This window comes from Oratosquilla oratoria, chromosome 33 (assembly GCF_046742065.1).
Source record: "Oratosquilla oratoria isolate Oo_2021 chromosome 33, ASM4674206v1, whole genome shotgun sequence".
Classification (NCBI taxonomy): domain Eukaryota; kingdom Metazoa; phylum Arthropoda; class Malacostraca; order Stomatopoda; family Squillidae; genus Oratosquilla; species Oratosquilla oratoria.
In genome coordinates, this window is record NC_134809.1 from 46,262,474 (window position 1) to 46,273,935 (window position 11,462).

General features: G+C 42.2%; 1 protein-coding gene across 1 annotated transcript; it reads right to left on the reverse strand.

Annotated features, from left to right (window-relative positions):
* Positions 1-6,539: 6,539 nt before the first annotated feature.
* LOC143017889 (uncharacterized) lies at positions 6,540-10,720 on the reverse strand. Its single transcript, XM_076172923.1, has 2 exons — positions 10,654-10,720; positions 6,540-8,453 (listed from the first exon to the last, which is right to left on the reverse strand). Exon 2 carries the CDS (start codon positions 8,081-8,083, stop codon positions 6,797-6,799), a length of 1,287 nt encoding a protein of 428 aa, XP_076029038.1. The 5' UTR covers positions 8,084-8,453; positions 10,654-10,720; the 3' UTR covers positions 6,540-6,796.
* Between the last annotated feature and the right edge of the window lie 742 nt (positions 10,721-11,462).

The following is an 11,462-nucleotide window of genomic DNA, read 5'->3' on the forward strand; positions in this document are numbered from 1 at the left end:
CTTCATATAACCTCTTAGCATCCATTCCCAGATGTCTATTTCTCATTACACTTTTTAATCCACCAAGGCATTTACTCGCTTCTCTCAATCTACATTCTACCTCCACCCCCACTCCTCCCTTTCCTGTCACATTCGCACCCAAGTATCTGAACCTATCCACTTCCTCCAGTTTCTCACCTTTAATGCTCACTTCCAGCCTACTGTCACTCTCTCCCCTTGTACATCTCATCACCTTACTTTTGCCCACATTTATCTTCAGCTTCCTTCTTTCACACACCTTCTCAAACTCTGGATGGGGTAAAAGGGGCATTGGGGAAGAGGAGAATGTCTGTTGAGGAAGTACAGGAAAAGACAGAAGATAGGAGTAAATGGAGAATGTGTATGGATGATGCTGTGATGCATGAAGGGGGGTTGGGGATGGGGGATGAGGGAGTATGTGTGAAAAATAAATTGACACAACCTGAAGGGATTTCTCCCCATCTTCTCCATTTATGCATGAGGGGAAGGAGAGGGTCGCCAATTTAATGAAGCAGCCTTGCTGTGTATATGCTGTATCTTGCGACACTGCTTCTGACCCAGGGCAGTGGGCAACATGCAGGAGGAGCCAAGATAAGAGGGAGGGAGGGGGGTGGATGGGAGTAGAGTATGTGGGGATGGAATGTGTGGGAGTGGATTTTGTGCCTTTGTTTTTTAGCTACCTCCCTTGTAAGGGGAAAAAGCCTTTGGCATATGTGTTAAAATTAGAAATGGAGAGAGTGAGTGGTTTGAAGTAAAGGTGGGACTTCACCAGGGATGTGTTATGCTGCCTTGGCTGTTCAATTTTACATGGATGGGGTGGTGCAAGAGATAAATGCAAGGGTAATGGGTCGGGGATTGGAGATGGTTAAAGAAAATGGAGAAAAGTGGGAGATAAGTTAGTTGCTGTTTGCTGATGACACTACCATTGTGACAGGATCAGAGAAGGGATTAAGGAAGTTAGTGACAGAGTTTGGGAAGGTGTGCAAAAGAAGGAAGTTGAAGATAAATGTGGATAAAAGTAAGGTGATGAGATTTACAAGGGGAAAATGTGGCAGCAATTTGGAAGTGAGTATTAAGGGAGAGAGACTGGAGGAAGTGGATAATTTTATATATTTGGGTACAAATGTGGCAGGAGAAGAGTGCAGGTGGAGGTAGAATATAGATTGAGAGAAGCATGCCTTGGAGGATTAAAAAGTGTACTGAAAAAGACATTTGTGAATAGATGCTAAAGAGATTTTAAGGAGTGATTGTGCTGACAACACTGTATGAGGCAGAAACAAGAAGCATAAGAAAAGAGTTTAAATGTATTTGAGACGAAATGCTTGGAAAGTATGGTAGGGGTTACTAGGCTAAATAGAGTGAGAAATGAAGAGATGAGACAAGGAGGAGAGTAGGAGTGGAAAGGGAGTTGGGAGATAGCGTTGATCAAAGAGTATTGGGATGGTTTGGGCACATTGAAAGAATGAATGAAGAAAGATTAATAAAAGAGGTATGGAAGGCGGAGGTGGAGGGAGTGAACATGAGGGGGCGACCAAGGGCGAGGTGGATGGGTGGGATAAAAGGGGCATTGAAAAAGAGGGGAATGTCTGTTGAGGAAGGAAGGGAGAAGACAGAAGATAGGGGTGAGTGGAGAATGGTTGTGTATGGATGATGCTATAATGCAGGGAAGGAGTGGGTGGGGGATGGGGAGGAGTATGTGTGAATGATATTTTGATGCAGCCTGAAGGGATTTCTCCCCATCTTCCCTTTTTCTGCATGAGGGGGATGGAGAAGGGGGGTCACCAATTGAATGAAGCAGCCTTGCTGACGATGTGCTGTGTCTTGCTACAATGTTTCTGACCCAGGGCAGTGGGTGAAATGCAGGAAAGACCCATCATCAAGGAAGAGCCAAAAATAGATGGAGGGAGAGGTGGTGAATGGGAGAGTATGTGGGGTTGAATTGGGTGGGAGTGGATTTATGTCTTTGACTCTGGCTACCTCACTTCTAAGGGGGGAAAAGCCATTGGTATATGTATGATGTTAAAGACATTTTGATTTTATAAATGAAAGAAAAAAATGAAAAAATATTAAAGACTTTGGCTTTATAAATGAAAGAAGAAAAAAGGAGAGAGAAAAGAAAAACATAAGTCTGGGTAACATATTATATCTGAGAATTAAAATCAAACAAATGAAACCTATTTACACACCAGTAAATTGATAACTGACAAATGCACAGACCAAAGTTCTCATTCATTCTTATATGTACAGCAAATCCAATTATTTTCCAGTTCTTTAGAAAAAAAAAAAAAAGTTTACAACTATGAGTTTTCCTCTTGATAACAAACTCGTCTGTGCGTGGTGCCACACTGTCTCAAATCTGCAAGCCACACTGGTACCTCATCTGTGACACCATGTTCACAGATACTATGGTACAAATGAAATATTGATTCAGCTCGGAACTCCACACAAATTAATTTAAACCTATATTCTATGTTCTCTCTGGATGAGCCATCTATAACTGAAGAATGAACACTTGCACAATTCAGTGTGGCCCTCTTCAGGTGGGGAATTCGCTTGGGATTGGGTCCCAATACATTGTTGGCATGTTTAACTTCAGGGCACATTTTTCTCTTTAGCGGAAAGTAGTTTTCATCTAGGGGATGCATATCTTCCAGCTGCTTATGAACATTATGTTCAAATTTCATATTCTGAAAAGAAGTTTGTGAATTAAAACTTTCCTTCTTCCAAGGTACATTTTACATACATATATACTAAATGGCCCTTTCCCCAATATAAGTGGGATGACTAAAACAAAGCTAACACCCACCCTTCACCAATCCCACTCATTCTAATATTCATTCGGTGTCCTTCCCATCTCAGTTCCTCCAAGATGATGGGTCATCTATGCCCCCATCCCCCCACCCACTGCTCAGGTCAGAGGCAATGCAGCAAGACACAGCAACTCCATGGCAGGGCCCAACAGAAGCTGGTTTACCCCCCCTTCTCACTTCAATCCGTGGCAATCACCCTCTCTTAGCTATCTTTCTATCTACATACCAAAGGTTTCTTCCCCCCTTACAAAGGATGTAGCCAGGCAATACACACCCACTCACCTCTACCTATCCCACTCCCATCCATCACCCATTTGTTTTCCTTCCATCTTAGTTCCTTGTGGATGAAGCATCACCCCTGTCTCCCACCACCCACTGCCCTGTGGGTGGGAGACAGGAATGACCATGAAAAAATACAAAGCAAACAAAAGGAAACTTGTTTGGGTTACATATCCCTTTTAAAAACCACTCTCCACTCACACCTTTCTCTTGCCCTCTCCTGTTCCTGGTTGACAGAATCTCTTGCTTCCAAAGCCCCTTTCACCCTGTCCATCCATCTCATTCCCAGTCTACCCCTCTAGTTTACTCCATTTACCTATGCCTTCACATTAATTTTGCAAATCGTTCTTTACTCATTCTTTCTATATGCCCAAACCATCCTCATATTCTTTTTCATCTGAAGCCCACAAGAGAGACCTGGGGCAATAGATTGACTGAACAGACATGGTGACATATTACAATCCCTGATAATGATAATAATGTGCATCTCTAAGAATGTCTACATACTGCAATTGAGTCCAAAAACTACTATACTAAAGTACCTCCATTTCAAGTAACCCCTTCTGCTTGGCACCTCTGTGTAGTTCCAGTAGGTTCTTGGGATAACTGCCCATCAAACGCAAAACATTCAATTCCTCGCAGTGACATATTGACATGATGATTTGCTGACAGTCTTGGGTCAACTTCCGGTGCGCAAAAATTATATTGTCACTATGACAAATTGCCACCTGAAAGGGAAAACAGACATGAAACAAAGTTATAGAGCAGGAAAAGCATAAAGATATACTGTACACATAGACAGATAGACATGGACATTACGTTTTGACAAGTGGACTTTGTATAGTAAACAGAAAGAACACAGACAAGATCCAGAATCCTAGTTTCTAATGTTGCAATCTGACATATTGGGAATGTTGCCACATCTTAAACAGTGGTTCAGTTAATGGAGGTTCAGATATGGGAGGTATCAGTCTAATTTCACTAATCTAAGAATGCTATGTGACTAGTCCAAAGGTATGTCACTATATTCTCTAAAATATTAGCTACATAAAACTTATACAATCAATACAATCAGTGCCTGTATGGCAGGAAGATGGGAAAAGAAAAGGAGAGAAGATAAAGGTTGAAAGAAGGAAAGAAAAGAGAAAGGAAGGGTGATGATGAAAGAAGGGATGAAAAAGGGAAAAGAGAAGGAAAGGGAAGGGTTGGGAAGGTAATAGAAAAGAGAAAGAAAGAGAAGAAAAGAGAAGAGAAACTAAGGGAAGAGGAAGAGGGAAAACAGAAGGAAAGGATGCGAGTGGAGAAGACAACATGCTACTGAAATGCCTCTTCAAGAGAACTCCAAAGGATATTCCAGTGCAACATAATTGGGTGTCTGCTGAAATTACCTAGACATGACAGACTGGACAAAACACCAAGAATACAATGCAATACCTCTCCCTTCCTCTGGTGCATTTCAATTTGTCTCATATCTACACTGCACACAAATATGCCCAGACGTAATAGTCTTCCTCCATTTGTTTATTTGGCAATGGTTAATTCATCCTATCAGAGAGTTGACACCTTGATGTGGTGGATAGGCCTGAGTATCTTAAAGTCTACAAGATATATGTCAATAGAGCTGAAAATCTCAGCAGGGTCACACACATCGACCAGGCTTTGTACAAAAGATAAGGCAAAGAGTAGCTTACACACACAATCGCAGGATCCACTGCTAACTGGCACATCCCTCATACCAAACAGGGAAATTCCTCATTGATATATAAGGTACTGCCATAACAACGGCATGTGCCACTGGGTATCCTATAGATATGTAGGGTTCCCCCAAATACACTGACTAAGGTGGCATCAAACAAATATCTCGCAAGAAACTGGTCAGCAGGGAAGTGAGATTACTGCCACAATTCATCAGTTTCTTATAATGTGTTGGAACAGTTGCTGACATTTTTTTTTTTATTTTAACAAAATATCATCAGTGAAGTTTTTCCTGTCAAGGAAATTTAAAGTGAGCAAAACAAAAAGGACTCACCTTAAATCGACTTCTGATCATTTTTTTATCTAGCCTTCTTGTTGCATTTCTTCTCTTCTCAATCACGAGATGCAAATAAATCAAATCCTCCGACCCTTTCACATGTGCAATCAGTGTGTATTTTTTTGTCTTTATCTTTTCTATTGACCTGAAAAAGTACCCATCTGATGAAAATTGACCCATGAGCATGCTATCAAATCATGAATATAGACATAATAATAATGCAATTTTTTTAATCTTGTAATGATGTCTTGATAATGTGATCACCACAGAAAAAGAGTTAATCATGGGGTTAAAAATCAAAAGTTTAGTGCCCTACTACATTGCTTCTGACACAGGCAGTGGGCAAGAGACCGGGATGACCCTTCATCCTTGAGGAACTACGATGAGAGGGAAACAAATTGGTGGTGGATAGAAGTGGAATGGGTTGGAATGAGTGCATGCCTTAGCTGGCTACCTCCCTTATAAGTGAGAAGAGGCATTGGTATACAGATAGTAGTAGTAGTAACTATTACCTCCAGTTTCAATGAAAATCCACAGCCCCACCGTAGCCCAGCAATGATCCCCAGATATTTCCCATATAGGAGAAAACATTAGACTGTTGTATGTTGTATCAGTGTAAGTACAGTAGAACCCCATTTATCTGGTATTCTGAACTGCGGCACACTCAAAACAATGGCAAAATTTTACCAGCTAAAAATATAGTAAAAAAAAAAAAAAAAAATGAAAAAAAAAAAAATGTACCAACATGTATGTTTAAATCACCCATGCTGCCAGGTGATGCTGGCTGTTAAACTGTTTTCACACACAGCAGGTAGGGTGCCAATAAACATAAAAAATTTGATTTTTTGTTATCATACTTTATTGGGATTCTGCATTATACTGAGAAACTACTGCATGCAGATTTTCAGCATGGTTGGGTGATATTTATGGTGGCAGATGATGATTTTGTAATTCCACCTTCAGCTATGTAAGGGAAGTCATCTTTTTGAGTGCTTCAGGGCAATATTCTGCCCTTTTTTGGCAAAATTTTCCTACCCTCAGCAGCCTGCTGGTCCCCCTGCACTGCCCACACACAGTATTAGCCCCTCGGTGGCAGGGGCATCATGGGAGACCACCCCACTCATTGTCGCCATGCTGGCCTGGGAAGGGTCTCCTTGGAAGAGGTGCTGGGCTGGCAGCAGCAGTGGTCTTAAATGACCTGGAGGAATTGGTGCTGTTCCTCGTCTTTTGTCAGGCAAAGATTGAACGCTTGCATCAAAGCCACCCTTTGCTCTGCCGTGTTGTTGGCCACACATATTCCTTGTATGAGGCAGCAGGCATCACCAAATGTCTTCTCTTCCCACTTCCACAGATTTGTGGAAAGGAAGTCTGGCAAGATACCGAGAATATCCAGGAGGCATCGAGATCTCTTAGAGCCAAATGAAGACAGCGTTACCGTTGTTACACTCTCTTCTGGAATGTCGATTCATTTGGGGGCTTTCTCTGCTCCTTTTTGGTGCAGGATGGCTTGGCCAACGGCTTGTTTGGTAGAGGGAGAGAGCCACGGGTCGAAGAGGGACAGGCCAATCAGGTGTTCACTCAGATACCAGAGATGACGGTTCAGTACCTTGAAGCATGCCTTTCCAAGAGGAGAATCATGGTATTCCAGGAGGTCCTTTCAGAGTTGGAGATCATTGGCCGGGGCGTAGGCGGGGAGCATGGACTCGAACCAGCGGATGACGTAGACCTCAGAGATGAAGAAGGAAAAGTGCTTGAGGCCTGCAATCTCCCCTAGCATGACCAAGCTGGTGATCTGCTCTCTGAACAACATCTTCAGGGAGTAGAATATGTGTGCCATCCACTGCACTGGGTGGAGAGCACCAGGGCGCCGGATCATCATCTTGGGAAGAGCACCTCCAAGGAAGGCAATGTTGAGCTCCGCCAGTTCCCTGTAGTCGTCTCGGGACTGCTTCTGGATCATGATGGTATTCAGGGATTTGATGATGGCTTCCTTCTTGGCAGCCAAGGTCTCAGAGAGGTCAGAAAGAGGTTGGATTGCTGAACGATCGATGAACTGCCAGTACTTCTTGAATCGCAAAAATAGGCTGATCTCAGAGCCAGAAGAGGGTCCCAAGTACGAGGCAAAAGCCTTTTCAACTAGAAGTTCATGCATGTGGTGATAATAGGTGAACAAGAATAGGGGTCGCTCCATCTTTTCCTGCAGTAAGGTGCAGGCTCCGTTGATATTGCTAGTGTTTGCACTGGTATTGAAGCACATCCCTATGATGCAATTACTGATTCCCCAGTCTTCCAGACACTCAAAGACAGCTGTGGCAGCAGCCTTGCCTGTCCCAGCACACAGCTTTGGAACACCCATGAGTTTCTCCACACCTTTATCGGTGACAATGATGGCGAGCTGGTCGGCCCAAGATCCGTCATCTTGAAAGACGATTTTATTGTCCCAGTGGATGGTGAGGGGAGTCTGTGGAATGAATGCCTCCTTGATTTCTCCCGCCAGCAACGCCCAGTACTTGGCTCTTGCCTTTCGGATGGACTTTGGGTTAAGGACGAGTTCTTGGGCGTCATGGCCCAAGCTACTTGCCGTTGTGGCTACAATTCGAAGATCCTGATGGCTGCTGACCCCCGTCCAATCCAGCACGCCGACTAGATCAGGGGACATGACCATCTTGGTAACCCACATTCTCACTTGCTTGGGCGATGAGGCTCCTTCGTCACCAGATGAGGAGGTCGAGGAGGGGCGGACTGGACTGGAGGATGAGGACAAGGAGGACTCCAGTTCCACAGTCTCCTCTGCCATCAGCGACCATTCGCATCCACCACGTGCAGCAGTTGTCTCTCGTCGATGGACCCCAGCTTCCAACTTCTTGCCATGCCCCGCCATGGAACCCCATCTCCCCTTCTCCCGCTGCACCATGAGGAAGTCCTTGTCCTCCTTGATGGTCATCAGGGCAAGCGCATCAGCGTGGGCAATGTCCAGAAGGTCCAGGAGACTCTTCAAATGCCTCCTGCTTCTCCCGGGGCTTGACTCCTGTATTCTGCTTGCTCATCTGCAGAACCTTTCACTCTTCAAAGAGGGAAATGATCTTTCTCCTGGTGCTTGTTTCTGCCATCACCAGAATCTGGGCTCGGAGCCAGAAGTCCAAAACTTCCTTGGCCACCTCTGCAGCACTGTCAGGAATGGTTTTCTTTTGATCCTTGTGATAGAAGAAAAAGCGGCAAAGGGCATCTCCTCGGTTTGGGAACTTGGCACTAGTTATGCACACAATGCTACGTCCTACTAACCAAATCTCATTCTTTTTTCAGGTAGCCATGACCTGTGGGAAGAGATAGAAAAAGTTGAAGTCAATTCCATCACCACTAAATATTAACCAATCCTCCTTAAACTTTGCACATAATAGTGTCTCAAAACGATGCAGAATTCCACCAAAGTAGGTGAAAAAATTACAACTTTCAAAAATTGCCTTAGATGGCTATTGGCACCCTAATAGCAGGGTTGCCAGGTTGCCCATTCATATGAGCCACAGCCACGCTCTTCACATGAGCCACAGCCATGCCCTTCATGTGAGCCACAGCCAGCCTCTTATTGACTTCATTGGCTTTAAGTCTGAAGATAACTTACCTGATGATCCACCCCCATGTAAAATACAACAAAAGAACTTTAGGCTTATGGAGTTCAAAGATAAACTATACACTTAATCAGTTTTAAAAAAAAGTACAGTTTAAGTTGACGCAAAGTGCTGGGAATTACATAGATAAACTGCCTTGACCTTGAACATGCCTTTAACTACAATGCCTTTAATAATATAGTCTATAATGGCTTCTACAATAAATAATACAATATTCAAGCCTTCTACAATCTGAACTGATGAGTATGAATGTTTTTCATATTTATGTTTTTGTGTGTTTATGAGAATAGCTTTCAAAACAACGGCAAAATGCTCTATCCAGCACCCTCTTTCCCCTGAGCTTGCCAAATAAACAGGGTTCTACTGTATATTCATGTCACTGGCTAGCATAATGAGGGGAGTAGTCACCAGTTGTCAGATGGCCATCCTTTTCCATACCTTCTACAAAACAACCATTCAACCCAAATGCCTTTATAGCTTTCATTTTGTTCAGTGATATTATCTATATCTCCTCTTTTGCTATCTATCTATCTATCTATACACCAAGGCCTTTTTCCCCTTTATAAGGGAGGTGGACAGCCAAGGCATGCATCAACCCCCACCCATGATGACCCATCTGTTTCCCTCTCATCCTTGGTCCACATGGATGAAGGGACATTCCTGTCTCTTGTCCAAAGCCCAGGTCAGAAGCAATGCAGCAAGACACAACACATCCAAAGCAGGGCTAGCAGCTTCATTTACACAGTGACCTTCCCTCCTCTTTTGCCTTATCACTCTCCTAGCATCTCCAGCTACCTTAAGGCCTCCCTATTCCCTCCCCTACATTCTACAGCTCCTTGAAATACACACTCCATCTATCTTTCATAGCCACTTCTTCAAATAATAACTGGCTCTGGCATGTTTGCACTTGGAACATTATCAGCATTGAAATAAAACCAACACAAAACAGGCATGTAAAAATAGAATATCAAAAGATTACAGAATTGGGGAAGAAAAAATGAATAAAACAAACTATGAAAAAGATCTTGGAGTGATGATTGGAAAGGACATGAAACCAGATAAGCATATAAACAAGATGTTTGGAGAAACCTACAACTTATTGAGAGCAATCAAAGTGGCATTTACCTATATGGACGAAGAAATGATAAGGAAAATACTTACTACACTAATAAGACCAAAACTCGAGTACGCAGCATCACTTTGGACACCCAGTACCAAAAAGAATATTAAGAAACTAGAAAGATTACAAAGAGCGACAACAAAACTAGCACCGACACTCGCCGAACTAACATATGAGCAAAGACTATCCAAATTGAACCTACCAACTCTGGAACAAAGAAGAGAAAGAGGAGATTTGCTAACTATCTACAGAATAATGAAAGGAATGGAAGTTTTAGACAGGAACGACCTATCAATGTGGGACAACGGTAAAACAAGAGGACACGGAAAAAAATTGAAAAAGGATAGTTATAGAAAAAACTTGAAAAGGAACAGTTTCCCACACAGAGCAATAAATACATGGAACAAATTAGACAACAAAACAGTATGTGCTAACACTATACAAGATTTTAAGATAAAACTTGATGCGGAGAGATACAAAGACGGGTCACCACGAGCATAGCTCCCCTCCCATATATTACAACTAGGTAAAACTAGGTAAATACCAGATTCAAACTGCCCTAGATCCAACCACCACACAGAGGACAGAACACCTCATATTACAATACCCCACACCACTAATCGTTAGACAACACAATATATCTTCCTTGAGTGACTTGTGGACTAGCCCATGCACTTTTGTGTATGGGTTTCTGCAAGAAAGACAAGAGGAGACAGGTTGATTGATCACTCAAGGAAGAAGAAGGAAAAAAAAAATCTCAATTCTTACTTTAGAATGCTCTGTGGTGTGACAATCTCGTCCTCCTCGACCTTACCCAGCCGCCAGCTATACCAACTGCCACGCTCGTATTCTCGCCATTTAATTTCTGTTTTGTCTGTGCTGCTACTATAAAAGAGGGATATGATAATCAATGAAAACTTAGCATACTAACATAGCTTACAATAATACAATATTTACCTCTGAATATCCTGTAGAAATGTCACTACCATACTACTTCAAATGTAGCTTCCTGAAAAAGGCCAATACTTTATGGCTGGGCAGTATATCCAGCTATAAATTACCTTCATTACAGTCATAATGAAAAATCTTTATTTTTATATGACAACTTAATCTTGTCAAACCTAATGTATTCCTCATTACAAATTTTGCATTCACCATGAGCGGCTGTGGAGCAGACTAGAAGTGAAATGGCACACCAATTGATTAAATGCCATTTTGTCCTGTTACTACCTTTTGAGTGAATTAAACTGTTTGGACATTATCTACACCAAAATATGTAAACAATATCATTAGGTTGGTAGGTTTGCAACCCTTTCTAGTCCTGAAAATCAATCAATCTATTGCCCTTGGTCTATCTTGCCAGACAACCATAGCTCCTTGATAATTGGCAATCTAGTCCTACTAATATATATATATATATATATATATATATATATATATATGTATATATTATATATATATATATATATATATATTAACAACTACAATGCACTTTAATTCTAAGCCATCAACATCGGGAGATCCAATGTTGATGGCTTAGAATTAAAGTGCATTGTGGTTGTTAAAATGTATCTCTA

Coding starts and splice junctions, on each gene's coding strand:
- LOC143017889 (XM_076172923.1), bottom strand. CDS start 8,083: ATGACCATCAAGGAGGACAAGGACTTCCTCATGGTGCAGCGGGAGAAG.